Source organism: Biomphalaria glabrata, chromosome 4, assembly GCF_947242115.1.
Source record: "Biomphalaria glabrata chromosome 4, xgBioGlab47.1, whole genome shotgun sequence".
NCBI classification, from domain to species: Eukaryota; Metazoa; Mollusca; class Gastropoda; family Planorbidae; genus Biomphalaria; species Biomphalaria glabrata.
In genome coordinates, this window is record NC_074714.1 from 32,043,177 (window position 1) to 32,060,899 (window position 17,723).

At 33.3% G+C, this 17,723-nt stretch overlaps 1 protein-coding gene across 2 annotated transcripts; it reads left to right on the forward strand.

Annotated features, from left to right (window-relative positions):
• Positions 1–298: 298 nt before the first annotated feature.
• Positions 299–17,692, forward strand: LOC106058951 (coatomer subunit gamma-2-like). Of its 2 annotated transcripts, none has more exons than XM_056025820.1 (22): positions 299–473; positions 7,621–7,670; positions 7,755–7,835; positions 8,286–8,357; positions 8,461–8,540; positions 8,644–8,719; positions 8,823–8,915; positions 9,010–9,096; positions 9,283–9,399; positions 9,603–9,845; positions 10,306–10,590; positions 10,836–10,914; positions 11,084–11,248; positions 13,157–13,232; positions 13,338–13,441; positions 13,549–13,671; positions 13,760–13,854; positions 13,961–14,086; positions 14,343–14,511; positions 14,803–14,966; positions 16,104–16,242; positions 16,924–17,692. In XM_056025820.1, exons 1-22 carry the CDS (start codon positions 434–436, stop codon positions 17,154–17,156), a joined length of 2,697 nt encoding a protein of 898 aa, XP_055881795.1. In that variant the 5' UTR covers positions 299–433; the 3' UTR covers positions 17,157–17,692. The 2 variants fall into 2 exon arrangements, with proteins under 2 accessions (XP_055881795.1, XP_013071926.1); XM_013216472.2 differs by having other exon boundaries at positions 300–473; positions 14,869–14,966.
• Positions 17,693–17,723: the final 31 nt, after the last annotated feature.

The following is a 17,723-nucleotide window of genomic DNA, read 5'->3' on the forward strand; positions in this document are numbered from 1 at the left end:
TATTTAAATGAAAAGAACGCAACTGGGTCACGTCAAATACCGCATTCTTTTTTAATATTCTGGCAAGGCAATATATTAATTATTTTCTTAAACACAGTGCCTTGCCGGTTGAGTAAAGCTAATCTATATTATATAAGATAAGATTGAAGTAGAATACATTTAGATATCTAAACATGATCTAAACATTTATTTCTAGATCTAGATATATAATATAATATATATACGAAAAAAATAAAATCCTCTTCAAAGCGACGGAGCAATTTTTAACGTTCACAGGATAAAAACGGGAAATCGGAGTGCGCTTGCGTGGATGTAAACTAATATCTCTGTGACGTGTTCCATAGCTAGACTTGATTCTACTTCTAATACTTCTATAGAGATCTAGAATATATCTCCTATATCTCGAACTAGAGTAATAATTGTCTGCTTAAAGATGTTGTCTTTGAAAAGAGATAAAAAGGAGGAAGAAGATGGTTAGGAAATTCCTATACTAGATCTATATGCTTGAAATTGAATCGGCTCTTAGTCTTACTAGAGTCTTAGTCTTAGACTTTTTCATTTATCATTACAATTATTTATATTAGTTAGTACATGACATGACTATTGAGTATGATACTATGACTATGAGTCTATAATTGACTATATTAATTAGTGGGAAGCGTGGTCGAGAGGCCAAGTGCGCTTTAACTTATCTTATCTTATATATCTTATATAATACAGACGTTACTTCAAAAAAGAAGATGATTACGTCCTACGCGTCATGCATTTAGTCATGCATATTAACCAATGACTTAAATTCTGCCAAGTCACTGGTTTTCCTGGCTAGCTCAGGCAACCCATTCCATGCTCTAATAGCACTAGGGAAGAAGGAGTATTTGTACAAATTTGTCCTAGCATATGGGACGAGGAATGTGCCTTTATCTTTGTGTCTTTCAGAGTATTTTATTAAATTTTGTTTTTGTATTTGAAGATTATGGTTCAGTGTTTTATGTATGATTGCTACTTTACTTTTGAGCCTTCTGTCCTGAAGGCTTTCTAAATTTAGTGATTTTACTAAAGGTGTTACTCTAGTCAAATGTGAATATTCGTTTGTTATGAATCTCACTGCTCTATTTTGTGTCTGTTCCAGTTTCTTAATGTTTTCTTGAGTTGAGGGGTCCCAAACGGAGGATGCATATTCTATTATTGGTCTAACCAAGGTTAAGTAACATTTTAGTTTTATGTTCTTATTTGATTTATAGAAATTTCTTTTAATAAATCCTAATGCTTTGTTTGATTTTTTTGTAGTTTCATCAATATGTGGATTCCATGATAGTTTTTCATTTATTATAACACCTAGGTATTTTGCGTTTTTAGTCTGTGATACTGGTTTGCCATGAATAAGATAAGTGGAATTAATTTGTTTTAGTTTTTTTGTTACTCTTAACAACTGACATTTTTCTGGGTGGAAAGACATGCTCCAATTTGATTCCCATTTCTGTAATTCATCTAATTCTCTTTGTAAAATATCTGTGTCTTGTGTTGTTTTTATTGTTCTATATATTATGCAATCGTCTGCAAATAATCTGACTTTTGTTCCTGAACTAATGCAATTTGGTAAATCATTTATGTAAATTAAAAATAGTAGTGGACCCAAGACTGTACCTTGAGGTACACCTGAGTTTACTGTTATCGGTGTTGATTTAGAGCCATTTATTATTACAGTTTGTTCTCTCCCTATCAGAAAGTCTTTAATCAACTTGGCTTGGCTCTCTAGTTCTAGTCCTAAAAGGGGGCTCGAGGTTCGACACCCGACTCAGGCAGAGGTCTCTGGTGAAAACTGAGATTATTTAGTTTCAGGATTCTGGGACTGGGGTGCTTGATTGTTGTGCTGCTCTATAAGCTATATAAAAGCTATAATAATAATATTACCAATGATTAGTGCCATTACTGGCATTAGTATAAATATACTAATATATTATTCTATAATTTAAAAGAAACCTTGACTCCCAAACCGGAGGTCTCTGGTTTGAATCCTGGTGAAGATTATTTGGGATTTTTAGTTTCAGGATTCTGGGACTGGGGTGCTTGGTTTTTGTGCTGGTGACATACGATTAATTTAGATCTAGATAATATTAATAAAAAATAGTGTAAAAATGCTTTAGAAAAACAAATTTGAAGGTTAATGTGATTAAAATATGAAATGGATGGACTATATTTAGTATGTTCATGTGTTAAAGTTATTTAAATTTAGTTAAAGTATAAAATTATCTCTACAAAGTGTAGTTCTTAAAATCTGGGTAGTTGGCCAGCACATGACACCCTACTGTAATAATTTAATGTAGCGTTTCTCACTATGTAGGCTCTGCAAACTACACCACACTCAGGGCTCCAAATCACAGCCAATACTATACTATACTCCACCTTTCCTGGACTTGTACTCAATTCTCTGTTCCTGACCGACTTCACACAGTGCTGGTTCTTGACTTCGACTTATACTTGTGAAATTGTGAGGTAATGTGAAGTGACTGACTCTGACACATTCGCTCTTATATAGAGTCAATTAGCCTGATGGTTGATGACATGGCTACATTTGATGTGACTTGCCTGAGAACTATTCACAAAAGAGATCCTTCCCGAAATGCCGTTACTATAACTCATTGCGGCTGGCCTGTGGCAAATGCGTTGGCTAAAAACACTCTGCATTACCCACATCTGTGTCACCACTAGGTTTATGACAATAGATTAATTTGCATATCATTGATATAATCACTGATATAGAAACAATTTTAAAAAATAATAGTGTTAAAAGTAAAGCGAATATAAAAATATTATGAATGGAGCTTTAAAAAAAAGCTAATCGACCTAATTAAGGCTTGTAAGTTTTCTGTTCAGTGCATGCGTGACCTTTATAATGTAATGTAATAAGCGATTGACATCGAGCTATTGGGCTAAGTCGCAGCTATAGCATATATAAAATAGTGTAAAAATGCTTAATAAAAGAAAAACAAATTTCAAGGTTAATTTGATTAAAATATGAAATGAATAGACTATATTTAGTATGTTCTTGTGTTAAAGTATAAAAAATATCTTTGCAAAGTGTAATTATTAAAATTAGATCTAGATTCTTTTAATCTTGTCTCATGTAAACATCGTAGGAATGTTTAAATTTAAAAAAAAAATTATTTTAAGAATCTTGTTGTATCATATGTTGTAAATTTGAAAGAGCCTTATAGATTTATATAAATTATGGTTGAAAAAATATAATTTTTTTTGTGTGTTTGTGAGATTTGATTGTGTTGAATAAATATGCTTGCCATTTCTTACATATAATATTAACTCTTTCTCTCCTAACTAACGATACCAACGTTGATTCCACCAGAATGTGGTAAATAATTACGTAGAGAAAGAGTTAAACGACTAGTCCAAAAACATGTTTCAAATGAAAGTTTATTTTTATTAAAATATGTGAACACAAAGCTGCATATTATATACTCATTAGATCTAAATCTATATCTTTTTCAAAATACATAATTACATAAATCAGTGATGCCCAAACTACGGCACGCGGGCCACATCCGGCCCGCGACGTAGTTCCATCCGGCCCGCAGAAAATCCTCCCACTTAAAGAATAATAAATTGAAAAACATATCTTTACCTTTGATAGGGGCTTCATTTTTTATCTGATAGATTGGTACCATGACCTTTTGAGACACGGGACTCAGAATGTAAGACCAGGAAAAGTGAACGGATCTTTATCTTTTTGTGGAACATAATGATAGGCCAATATGTTCGTTTTATAAAGAAAATGTATTTAGTTGAAAAACAACATAACAACGGAATTATGAAACAAATATGGCGGTATTCTTGGTTTCAGTTGCGAAGAAAAGATTGTTAAACTATGCTTAGAGATTGGAGAAACCATGAAAATATTTACCAAGAAAAGACCAGAAAATGAGTCGGTGGCAATGCTGGCTACAATGTTGTTCTCAGTTTAAGTAAAGAAATGAAGCCATTTTCCGACGCGTAAAAAAAGAAGATAAACTTTAAATATTCAATTAATGTAAATACTAGATCCCTACGGGTTTCTAATAAAATAGTTTTGAGTCAGTTTTATTTCATTTTTGTACCTTTTCTTGATGTGGCCCGCGAAGCTAGTGCTAGAAATTAAAATGGCCCGCAAGTCGAATTAGGTTGGGCATCACTGACATAAATCAATGTCAGCCATTTCGACACCATTTCAGTCCTAAGTTGTTTTTTTAACTGCTATAATAATTTCACTTATAAGAAAATTATTTAATGTCACGACCAACCTGACTAATCACTATTATCTAGGCATGTAAACAAGATGGCTAAAATTACAATGAGTAACAATGGCAACCAGCATTGGATTCAACTGCTTAAATATAAAAAATTAATAACATCCTAAGTGCTAAGAATTATATTATGTGAAAAGTAAAGCACTGAAATTTAACCAGAAAAATGCTCTACAATACTGGAGAGTCAAAAAGGGTAGAAATATTGAACTTTTTAAACAATAAACAGGGAAATGGAGCCTATATTTAGGTCTAGCAAAAAATAACCTTCTACTCCATGTGGGAAAGTGTAATTTATTTTCCTGTCGCCATTTGTATTGGTCAATCAAATAGCTCTTTTAAAAAGAAGTATTCAATAAATAGGTTTATTTTGTGCGCCTTTGTCCCACAATGTCAGAAAAAAATAAAAACATTTTTTTTGACTTAAAAAAAGGGGTGTGTCACCGGAAATTGTAACATCGCTAAAACATGGCTATAATGACCTAGATCCATGAAATAGTAATACTTTCATAGAGTTGGGCAGCTTTTTTGTTTAGGGTCTTAAGTTTGTTTTAGAGCTACTTTACATATACATTTGTGCCAAGCTACACACACCCATCCATACATACATACACCTTACTTTCTGCTTTATACAGGGTTCGTAGCCACCTTGAAAACCTGGAAAACACCTTGAATTTCATATTAAATTCAAGGCCTTGAAAAAGCCTTGAATTTCGTAAAAAACGGGGAAAAAAACTTGAATTTTAAAACTGGACATTGAGTTCTTTCCCTCCCGATACCTGGTGTTTATTTTCATATTTTCCCCGGTTACATTGAGCTGACCAGTGACGATGCGTCTACACCGCCTTTCACCCACTTGTGAAGCGCGACCTCGTGATTGAAAACGACCTTGGCTCAAGCAAGCATTTCACTTAGCATTGTTTTCCTTTCACTGTTACGACTGAAGACGCGCTAGATCTAGTCTGTAGTGACTATTGTCTATAACTAGAGCAATTAGCAGCCTAATGTGAAGGCTACACCCCTCCGGGCCCTCCCTCGCCGAAAATCTTCTTTTTGTAACAGTAAGAGTGACTTCACGTGGAAAGTCCGTATATCATCTTATCTTTGTCTTTCTGAGTATTTTATTATATTTTGTATTTGGAGATTATGATTCAGTGTTTTATAATTGCTACCGGTACTTTACTTTTGAATCTTCTCACCATTCATCCTTCTCATCTAGCTAGAAATAGTATCTAAATTTAGATCTAAGTTAGATCTAGTGAAGATAATTCGCACTTAACATGAAAACTCCGTGAATTATAGTTAATTTAAGGATCTAGATACAGGTACATCTAATGTCTAGATTGCTCTAAAAATATTCTAGATTTACGCTAAATCACTAGAATCTAGTGAAGATAATTCCCTCACAGCCGTTAAAAGTCCGCGAAGTTTAGTGACATTGAGTTAGAATCTATAGAGTCTAGATCTACGATAGATTCAGTGAAGATAATTCGCACACAGCTGTGAAAAGTCCGCCTATGTAGTGACTTAATTAGATCTAGACTGTAGAAGCAGTGACAGCCGTGAAAAGTCCGCGAATTTAATGACTTAGATCTAGACTCTAGATTTACGGTAGATTCAGTGAAAATAATTTGCACACAGCCGTGAAAAATCTGCTAATTTTAGGGACTAGATTTATGTTGATTCAGTGAAGATAATTCGAAAAAGTCTGCGAATTTAGTGACTTAGAATTAGATCGAGACTTAATTTACGCTAATCCAATAGAATAGAGTGAAGATAATTCTCTCACAGCCGTGAAAAGTCCGCGAATTTAGTGACTTAAATTTAGATCTACTGTAGATTTAACGAAAATTTTTCGCACACAGCTGTAGAAAAGCCAGTAGAGTTATTTTGGTTAAAACTGATGGAAAGCAAGTCAACTGCTATAGTAAGAATGAAATATTATTTTTACAAATCTATGTCAATTTAAGAAAATTTCCAACTTCAGATTGCGACAGTTTTAGCTGAATTACATCTCATATTTTAAAAAAGTTATTCTTCTGTAATGCAAGCTTGTGTTGGTTTTTAAATGTATTAGTAAAGTTTCCCTTTTCAGACCTTGCGATCTATGGGGCAGATGATGTTAAGGTCATCTGTTTCTTTGGCCAATGGTTCATGAGCAGGGTGTTATGTGGCCAGCATAACGACCAACCGCTTTTACTTCCCCCAACTAAAGTCAGGTACCCATTAGAGTTGGGTTGACTCAGGGGCGCCCTAAAAATCCAGAAATTCAAAATCCCAGTCTTCAACGGGATTCGAACCCAGGACCTCAGGTTTGGAAGCCAAGCGCTTAACCATTTGACCACCGCGCCCCCTAAAGTAAAGTTTCCCTTTTCAGACCTTTCGATCTATGGGGCAGATGATGTTAAGTTCATCTGTTTCTTTGGCAAACTGTTAATGAGCAGGGTGTTATATGGCCAGCACAACGCCCAACCGCCTTTACTTTCCCCAACTAAAGTCAGGTACCCATTAGAGTTGGGTTGACTCAGGGGCACCCTAAAAATCCAGAAATTCAAAATCCCAGTCTTCACCGGGATTCGAACCCAGGACCTCAGGTTCGGAAGCCAAGCGTTTAACCATTCGACCACCGTGCCCCCTTTTAAATGTATTAAAAAGTTGCATTTAAATGCTTAGGAAACACTAGAGATGAATTATTTTTTTTTTGGAGGTATGATTTCAACTTATCAGCATACATTTTAATGAGGGTTTTTTAATTTAATATCTATATATATATATATTGTTCTTTTTACATATTTATGTCATATGTATGTAAATATTTATACATATATATTGCTTTCTATGGTGCGATGCATACCTTGAAAATCTAAAACTCTACCTTGAATACCTGGAAAATCATTCATGAAATTGGCTATGAACCCTGTTTATAGTATATATAGATAGACTAAAGACTAATAATATATAAAATATTTTTATAGACTATACTGTCTATACTATACTGACTATTACTTTAATAACTAATAACTTAAAACATGTCAACATCTAGATCAAAGTCAACATCTAGAATAATCTAGATCTATTTAAAGACATATTCTTTACAATTGTATTTCAATTTTGAATAGTGTTTTCCTTTTTTTTTCTCCAGCATTTTTTGTTCCTTTTGACATTTTTTTTTAAGAACACTTTTTACATTAATACAAAAAAAAAAGGTTCAGTGTCATAGGAAATTAATTAAAACTCTTTACCAGGGGCACTTAAAAGAGAAAAAAAAATGATTTAGAAATATTTATAGATTTCCATTCAAATTCATTTTTTTTTAATCCTTAAGGAGGTGGCAATCCATTCAACAATTTAGAGAAAAGCACAGTATTGCAGGAAGTGAGTATTAATTTTAACTCTTAAAGAATCTTGTGCTGTAGTTGTTTTATACTTTGATTTAATAATTTCATTTCTTATATACAGGCCAGAACATTTAATGAAACTCCTATTAACCCAAGAAAATGTGGAAATATTTTGACCAAAGTTTTGTATATCATAAACCAGGTAAATATAGACATGACTTTTATCTTGTGTTTGCTTACAATTTACAGGCCAAAGAAAACTGTGTGTGAAAGTAAAGAGGACTAAATTGTAGAAGCCTGTATATCTATAAATGTCCATAGATTACACACACATATATAATACATATAGTTCCAATGTTATTTATATATATATAATGAAGAACCTGAGGAATATCTTTTCTCAAGCTCTGTTTTATTAGCCCAGGCAAGGGTGGAATGTTGCCTTATAATTAGATTCAAGTGAGAATTATCATCATAGTAGTTAGTGTCACTTTTATTCCATTGTATTTCCTTTTCTTCTTTATTCATCCTTACTCTTGAACTGAAAGTTTCTTGGCAGCAGTATTTCTATCTTTCTCAGATTTAGGTAATCATATTTTATATATCAAGTCAAAATATTTAACCTCACAAATGAAAACTATCTGTCTCTAAGGGTGAATCTATTGGGCAGACTGAGGCTACCGAGGCATTTTTTGCTATGACTAAATTGTTTCAATCAAAAGATGTAAGTATGATGTAAAGTTAGACTTGTCAATAATGAAGAAGTTTACATAATGGAAGACATAAGAATGCATACATATTTTTCTCACTACTCTATCTGTTTTCAGCCCATCCTTCGTAGACTCGTCTATCTTGGTATCAAAGAGATGTCAAAAATTGCCCAAGATGTGATTATTGTTACGAGCAGGTATAAAGATCTATATTTGTGTACAGTATTAGATAATTGTTTGTAATTTTAATTAAATAATTTGATGTGTTAAACCTGTTTTTTTTTTTATGTGTGTCTAAAGCTTGATGAAAGACATGACAGGCAAAGAAGATCAGTTTCGTGGGCCTGCTATCAGAGCTTTGTGCTCTGTGACTGATGTAAGACTTGCCTCATCTTTTTAGACAAGCTCTAACTAAAAAGCTAGACAAAACAAATGATTGCACTCTTTGTTTATTTATTCTTTTATTTTATTTATAACAGCACTCCATGCTTCAAAGCATTGAGCGTTACATGAAGCAAGCCATTGTGGATAAAGTGCCAGCAGTATCCAGTGCAGCCTTAGTGTCAGCTTTGGTAATAATGTACACAAAGGATATGTTAAGTTTGTGCTATGCATTCAAGTAAATTGTACTTCTCTAAAATATACTGATTGTCCTTTGTATTTCAGCATTTAGGAAAAGGTAGCCAAGAAGTTATCAAGCGCTGGGTAAATGAAGCTCAGGAAGCTGTCAACAGTGATAATGTCATGGTTCAGGTTAGCTGATATTTTTAACTGTTGTCTTTATTTTATTCCTTTTGTTAATTTTCATTTTGTCTCTAAATTTATTGTGTTAAGCTCTTTACTTCCCACAAATGTTGCTCATAATGTCACTAAGAATTCAATACTAAGAAACATTTCTCTGTGATGTACATTAATGCTATGTAAATTATTTGATTTTAGTTCCATGCACTAGGGCTTCTCTATCACATTCGTAAAACTGACAAACTGGCTGTTAACAAATTGGTGAGCAAGTTTAGTAAGCAGAGTTTGAAGTCTCCATATGCCTACTGTTTACTGGTGAGTTTATTTGGTCATAGTCAAAATATTGTGAACTTAATATTCATTTGTAAAATATGTACAGTAGATTTATTTAGAAGACAGAGAGTTCAAGCTTAGTTCCAATGTTATTTATTTTCACTTATATAGTATTTGTATATTATGTTCTAGTTGTTTCTAACGGTGTTTTGAACTAATTGACCTGTTTGACTTTGTTTTGATAGATTCGAATAGCTGCTAAATTAATTGAAGAAGAAGATGCTGGCTCAGAGAGCCCCATGTTTGACTTCATTGAAAGCTGTCTGCGACATAAGTCTGAAATGGTGATCTATGAAGCAGCTCATGCAATTGTTCAGCTGAAAAACACCACAGCTAAAGATTTAGCCCCAGCTGTATCTGTGCTGCAACTCTTCTGTAGTTCACCGAAACCAACTTTACGGTTCGCTGCTGTCAGGACATTGAACAAGGTATATGAATTATTGCTTAATGTTTTAAAATTGTTGGTACTATTTGAATCTTAAAGCTTCAATTTAGTTTGTTTCAAAGAATCTATAAACTATAAATAACACAAATACATTTTAAAATACATTTTTAAAAATAATTTAAAAATTAATTTTTAATTACTTCAATCTTACCTCGTGTTAAACAGAAATGTATCTGTTAATATGTTAATGCCATTTATTAAAGTAGGAAGTTATACTCATGCTGGTGCATTTTTTTTAAATATTTATCTTCTATCAGTACCCAAAACATATTGTGTTTCTTTTTAGAGACTATTTATTTTAACTTAAGTCTTTTTAAGACAGTGTTATTATCCTGTACCGCTTAAATTTGACAAATTGATTTTAATAATAAATAAAAAAAAGTTTTTCTCTGCCTACAACTAATTAACTAATACACAAAAAATCCTTGAACCAAATGTTTTAGGTAGCCATAAAGCACCCTGCTGCTGTGACAGCCTGTAACCTTGACCTTGAAAACTTGATTACTGATGTGAATCGCAGCATTGCAACTCTGGCCATAACAACTCTCCTGAAGACTGGCAATGAGAGCAGTGTGGACAGACTCATGAAGCAGATATCAACCTTCATGTCAGAGATTTCTGATGAGTTCAAAATTGTTGTTGTCCAGGCCATTCGTTCTCTCTGTTCCAAGTTCCCTCGCAAGCACAATGTGCTCATGACGTTCTTAGCTCAAATGTTGAGAGATGAGGTCAGTTATTTCTATCATATAATTTCTTTTTACATTATTTTTTTTAATTGTATATTAATGACTTTAACCTTTTATGCCAATATTAAAAAAAACCATCAGCACTTTCCTCCCTAGATAAATGAAAGGTTTTGTCTAAGTCCATATCTTCAACCTCTTGTGTTAAAGTCATTACATTTTATTTTCTTCACTGACCTATGTTTCTTGTCACATGTACATTCTGATTATAGTCTACATTTATTGAACAGGGAGGTTTTGACTACAAGAAAGAGATAGTTGACTGTATCATCACAACCATTGAAGATAATGTTGAAGCTAAAGAGGCTGGTGAGTAAACAAATCCATGTCTATGTTTATTTTGCTCCCTGTAATGACTTGTGATCTTTGGGATCAGTTTGTGACCAATGTTTGTCATAATTGTAGTCAATTGATGAGTAAATGTAGTCATGATTGTGTTTGAGATCCAGTTTGTTTGATTGTAAGTTGTCTTCTTCAGGCTTGGCTCATCTGTGTGAGTTTATCGAGGATTGTGAACACACTGTGTTGGCAACAAAGATTCTACATCTATTGGGACGGGAGGGCCCACGCACACCAAGTCCTTCCAAATACATAAGATTCATCTACAACAGAGTCATTTTAGAAAATGCTGCTGTTCGTGCAGGTATGTTGGGAACAAATATTTCAGGAACTAAACTAGCAATAAGTTAATAATATATTCTTACTAGTTTGTGCAGTGATCAGAATTTTCAGAAAATTTCATCAGATGCTTTTTTTTTTCTGATACAAAACTATTTTGTTCCTCTGGCAATCAAATCATTAAACAGAAACTATCTGATATAAACTTTTCGCATGTAAATTATGAGTGAGTCTGGTGTGAATTATAATATTTTTGTTTTCTATAGTTATAATGTTTTCTTTGGTGTAATGCACAAATTGTAAGACAAATTTTTTTATGGATAATAAAGATTATTATTATTACTTCTGATACAAAGTACTAATACTTAATACTGTCATTATAATAGATATAATATGAGCCCCTGTCATTTCCTGCTGTCCGGTTTGAACTAGGACCTAATAATCTTTATTTCTGAAAGAATTGGTAATAGATCTAGATCGATCTAGACTTAGACTAGTTCTAGATTCTTTACATGACAGATGCAGTTTTTTGTTTGCAAGAAGACTTAGACTTGGATTTAGGCCTGGTCTATTTTCAAGTATATAGGACAAGCACTGGTGTTAGAAAGCATTACTTTAATATAGAGTAATCCAAATATCAACTAGATTTACATGTATTATCTACTAATATAAGCGCTAATCCATATCTTTTGTTTTGCTTCTAGCTCTAGTGGAGATCTTTCAGCATTTAATGTTATCATTTGTTGTCAATAAAATCTAGATCTATAAACTCTACATTTATTAATCTGATCTTATAGATCTATAAAGAACTATTTAGATTCTTGATCTATTCTACACTAGATCTTTATGTAATCTAGTACACTATGAAACTGAGTCACACACGTTAGCCTCAATATACAGTTTTATTGCTGAAAATTATCTCCTTCTACAATATTGCTCCTTATCTGGTTGTTCTTGCTTAAGAATTCAGAAGTTTAAGCATTTTTAGTTTCTTTTCACTCAGGCAGTTCAATTTAAAACAGAAGTGTGGCTCATACTAATGAACTGTTTCAAAAAGTCAAACATGTCTTTAAGAGTTCAAAACATCTTTATATGTTGTATTGGAGAGAAGTGTTCAGTAAAGCTCATGTAATGCAATTATAAGATTGTTTTAAAAAAAAAAAATCTACATTATTCATTTTTACACATTTTTAAAGGATTCAGCAACTCTTTCTTAGGTCACAGCAACATGCAGGTTCACAAACATGATTGTAAATTTCCCAAATTATTGGAAATTATCAATTTCGCAAAGTCTGTTTCCATCACTGTTTGTGGGATAAGAACTTACAAAGTGTTCATTTCTTATTCCCTTATTCCTTCGTTCATTCTTTTTTTTTGTCCTAGAATGTTATGTTGTTGTTGGTATGTTAAAGTGTAAATGTTAGGTTGTTGTTGGTATGTTTAAGTGTAGATGTTATGTTGTTGTTGGTACTGGTATATTTAAGTGTAAATTTGTTAACAGCGCTTTATAAAAAAAAAAAAGAATAAAATTATTAAATGTTATGTTGTTGTTGGTATGTTTAAGTGTAAATCTTATGTTGTTGTTGATATGTTTAAGTGTAAATTTGTTAACAGCGCTTTATACATAAAATTATTAAATGTTATGTTGTTGTTGGTATGTTTAAGTGTAAATGTTATGTTGTTGTTGGTATGTTTAAGTGTAAATGTTATGTTGTTGTTGGTATGTTTAAGTGTAAATGTTATGTTGTTGTTGGTATGTTTATGTCTAAATGTTATGTTGTTGATATGTTTAAGTGTAAATGTTATGTTGTTGTTGGTATGTTTAAGTGTAAATTTGTTAACAGTGCTTTATAAATAAAATTATTAAATGTTATGTTGTTGGTATGTTTAAGTGTAAATGTTATGTTGTATTCACATCTCATTCTCTTCACAGCTGCTGTAAGTGCTATAGCAAAGTTTGGGGCTCACTGTGATGACCTTCTCAACAGCTGTGTTGTACTTTTAGAGCGGTAAGAGTCTGTTTCTATTGGCATGCTTTTTAGTTGACATTCACATTGAAATCTTTAGAACTAACATTCACTTTTCATTCACACAATGAATTTTTCTTTCTGTAGCTGCCAGTTAGATACAGATGATGAAGTTAGGGATAGAGCCACTTTCTATGTGAATGTTTTGAAGCAGAAACAGAAGGCTTTAAGTTCAGCATATATCCTTAATGGTACCAGTTTTTCATCCTAACACAATTGTATTGGCTGAATTTGTTACACCAACATGTTTTGTAGAGATTATTAAATGATGCAACTTGTTTTTTTTTTTGTCGGTCAGGACTTCAAGTCTCTGTTGTGGGTCTAGAGAGGGCTCTGCACCAGTACACACTGGAACCTAGTGAGGCTCCATTTGATCTGAAGTCTGTGCCCCTTGCCACACAGCCCATTGCTGAACAAAAAGGTAGAAAGTTGACTTGTTTTGAAGTGATACACCTAAAATAAACTAATCTGAGCAAACTTAATGTCTATCCTATTGCGTATGTCCTCAGTCCGAGATGTGCCAGGGGAGGTACCAAGCTCCAAACCTACTCAAGATAAAGTTGCAGCCTCCAGACAAGATGTCTATCAGGAACAACTGGCTCAGGTCATTTCAATAAATAACATATTTTTCTTAAAAAAACTGATGTGTAAAAGAAGTTTTACTTAGATTCTTTGATATAAGTCCTAATTATTTTGTGTTAAATGTGTAGGTACCCGAACTGGCCAACTTGGGTGCTTTGTTCAAGTCTTCCAGTCCTGTAGAAGTAACAGAGTCTGAGACAGAGTATTATGTCCAGTGTATCAAACATACTTTTAACAATTACATTGTATTTCAGGTTAGTCTCTTGAATATTACCAAATAATTGCACTTAAGAAACATATGCTTTAAAAAGCTATACATTTTAAACAAATAATTTAAAAAAAAATTAAATGCTGATCTTAGCTCCAGTTTCATCATTGGTTTCTCATCAAGTTGATACATTTAGTGTTTATTAAACATAGTTAAGAATTAAAAAAAAATAAAAATAAATAATTGTAAGCCTATTGGAAATGTATTCACTGATTTTGAAAAACTGTTTTATTTTTGTATAGTTTGACTGCACCAACACACTGAACGACCAGCAGCTAGAGAGAGTGACTGTTGAGATGGAACCTGCAGAAGGATTTGAGGTTATTAAATATATACCTTGTCCTTTATTGACCTACAACAAACCTGGTACCACCTACACATTGGTCAGATTGCCCAGTGAGCCTACACAAGGTAAAAATATTGTTGGGGGTTAGTTGCATTGTTCGTTGTATGGTGTTTAGTAGAATTGTTTTTAACCAACATGGGTATATACGTTTGGTGGAATTTTCCCTAGAAACTAAACAATGTTAACCAAATAATAAATAATTGAGTTTCAGAAATTCTGCAGTGCTTAAAAGTAGTCCTATGAACACTTCCTTTATTTTATATGCTGGATACATTAAAAAGCTATTTATGATTTTTCCCTCATAGATGAACATCTTTAATAGGTCTGACTAATTCTGTGTTTCTACTTGAATCTAGACACAAGCAGAAAGCATCTAAGTGATCAAGTAATAATTTGTTCTTCTAATCTGTTTACATCACTAGTGACTGGAACATTTGCATGTGTTCTCAAGTTTTTGGTGAAAGACTGTGACCCACAGACAGGAGAGCCTGACGAAGATGGTTATGATGATGAGTATGTTGTAAGTAACTCTTTACCTAATAAAAAAAATTTGTTGTTTTCCCAAATAGTCACAATATTTGTCACAGATGATTGTAATTACTCATTATTTGTATCAAATTGTGAGAAAAGATTTTTTTTTATGATGCAAATTTGTAATTTTCATGGTGGCTGGGCAGTAAAGTGCTTGAATCTTGGTAAAGACTGGGGCTATGAACTTGAGGAGTTTTAGGATACCATCGAGTCTGCTCAACTCTAAAGGGTACTTTCATTAGTTGGGGAAAGTAAAGGGGGTAGGTCATTGTACCCTCATTAGCTGTCGACCATAGAAACAGATGAGTTTTACATCATCTGCCTCAGATTGCAATAGATATACTGACCAAAGATGGAAGAACGAACAAACAAATGAAAATCCCTCTCTACCCAGAAGAAATGATGAAAAATAGAGTGTATAATAAATGAGAATCGGACCAGCTCACATCCCAATTACAAGAAAAAGGACGCCTATTATAAGCTATCTCGACATGAACAACGCATAATTTTTCAACTCAGAACCAGACACAACAGAATGAGACAACATATGTTCCAGAAGCTAAAAGTCGGGACTAGCGAAACATGCCCTTGTGGAGCATCACCAGAGAATGCTGACTATGTCCTTCAAAGCTGCATACTTTATCAAGAGGCCTGAACAAGACTCTGGCCCCAAAACCCTCCTATAGAAGAAAAACTATAAGGAGAACTGCCTGATCTGGAAACCACTGTGCGGTTCATCTTAGATATAGGATTACTGGTCTGAACCCTCCGACATGTCAAATGAGAACGAAGAAGAAATAGATTGCAATGTCTGAAAGAGAACTAACTAAAAAACTAAAATGTAATCTTGACATCCTAATTTATTACATGAACATTTGTTATTATTGAATATATCTAGTTAAGTCACAGGCCTTCAGCTTCCATTAGTCCAAGCTAGATTTGACTTGAAAAGAAATCTTTTTTTTATTTGACATTTTTTACTGCTGTAATAAATAAATATGATCGCTGTGAGTGCTTTAATTAGTAACCCGAAAATGCCAAATAGTTTACAATGGCCAACAAATTAAAAATAGACAATATTTATGTCTCGTTATAATATATTTACTCTACCTGTATACTTGTTTAGCTGGAAGATGTAGAAGTATCAGTGGCTGACCATGTACAGAAGGTGATGAAACCCAACTTTGCTGCTTCATGGGAAGAAGTTGGTCCAGAAAATGAATTGGAGGACACATACGCTCTGTCAAATATGAGTACTTTAGAGGGTTAGTATGTCATTAGTTTTGTTCTAAACCCTCCACATTCATAATTAAGCATTAGTGCTTGGCCATCTACTTTTGTTGTGATCATTTGATTTGACCATTCACAAGCGGTGGCTGAGTGGTAAAGCGCTTGGCTTCTGAACCTGAGGATCCCAAGTGTGAATCCTGGTGAAGACTAGAATTTTTTCTAGCAGGATTTTTAGGGCGCCTCTGAGTCCACCCAGCTCTAATGAGTATCTGGCATTTTAGTTAGGGAAAAGTAAAGGTGGTTGGTTGTGCTGGCCACATGACACCCTCAATAACCATGGGCCACAGGAACAGATGACCTTTATATCATCTGCCCTATAGACCCCCTTGGTCTGAAAGGGGAACTTTACTTTTTTTTTTTAATTCTCATTTTCTAGTGATGTTCTGGTGTATTTTATCATTCCAGTAATTTCTACTTGGCCCTTTTGAGATGTTTTCCCTATCTAATTTAGTTCACACTCTAGCTGCTTTTGTCTTCATTTTTTTTTAGCAAGGCCACTTTTCAATGATTTTCTTGATCTAACTAAAACTAACTTAAAATTTTAGATTTCAGATGTTTTGGCCGGTCTTATTTGATTTTATCAACATTATCTCATTATTATGTATATTGAACTTGCTTGTTTTAGTGTTAATGTTTCCTTATTGCTGTATCACCAGAGGCCATCACGAACATCATTCAGTACATAGGTTTGCAGCCATGTGAACGTTCTGATAAGGTGCCAGAAGGAAAGAGTGCCCACACCCTCTACTTGGCAGGTGTGTTCAGGGGTGGTCATGATGCATTAGTGCGTGCTAAGTTGGCGCTGGATACATCTGGTGTTACAATGCAACTGACTGTAAGGTCAACAGACCCTCATGTTTCTGAGGTGCTTGCCACTGCTGTGGCCTAAACAAGTCTACTCTACCTGTTGTCAGACAAGTGTGATGTTTTTCTGCTTTAGAATCAATTTGTTTGCATTATTTAATGTTACATTGCAGTCTTATGTGATTGTAGTCATACACTACACATTTTTCTTGTTTTTTTTGTTGTTTTTTTTTGTTAAAAACATTCAAAAATCTTTTTTTTTTTTTTTTTAAAACCTCAATTGAAAGTTACTTTAAAAGGAATAAAAATGTAAGCATAGTTGACAAAAAAAATAAATAGCTGTTATGGGTTTATATTTCTCGTGCTTTTCAACAATTATTGTAGCGTGACTTGATATTTACAGAAGTGTCAAAGAGATATAGCAAAATGATTTGTCTTTTTATTTAAGTATTACTATCACTTTGAATTTATCATGTTGATCAACTCATTTCATGATCAAACTTCTGAAAACCTATTAAATAGAGTATTTATTCAGTATGTATTCATCAAGGCTGTATGTTAGTGCTTTCATAGAACAAGATTGACTTATGAGAAAATAATAAACTTATAGTCTTAACTGTTTTCATACTTGTTGGTATAATATAACATTACT

Coding starts and splice junctions, on each gene's coding strand:
- LOC106058951 (XM_056025820.1), top strand. CDS start 434: ATGTTGTCTTTGAAAAGAGATAAAAAGGAGGAAGAAGATG. Junction 9,400..9,602: donor CATATGCCTACTGTTTACTG/GTGAGTTTATTT, acceptor TTGTTTTGATAG/ATTCGAATAGCTGCTAAATT. Junction 14,967..16,103: donor GTTATGATGATGAGTATGTT/GTAAGTAACTCT, acceptor ATACTTGTTTAG/CTGGAAGATGTAGAAGTATC.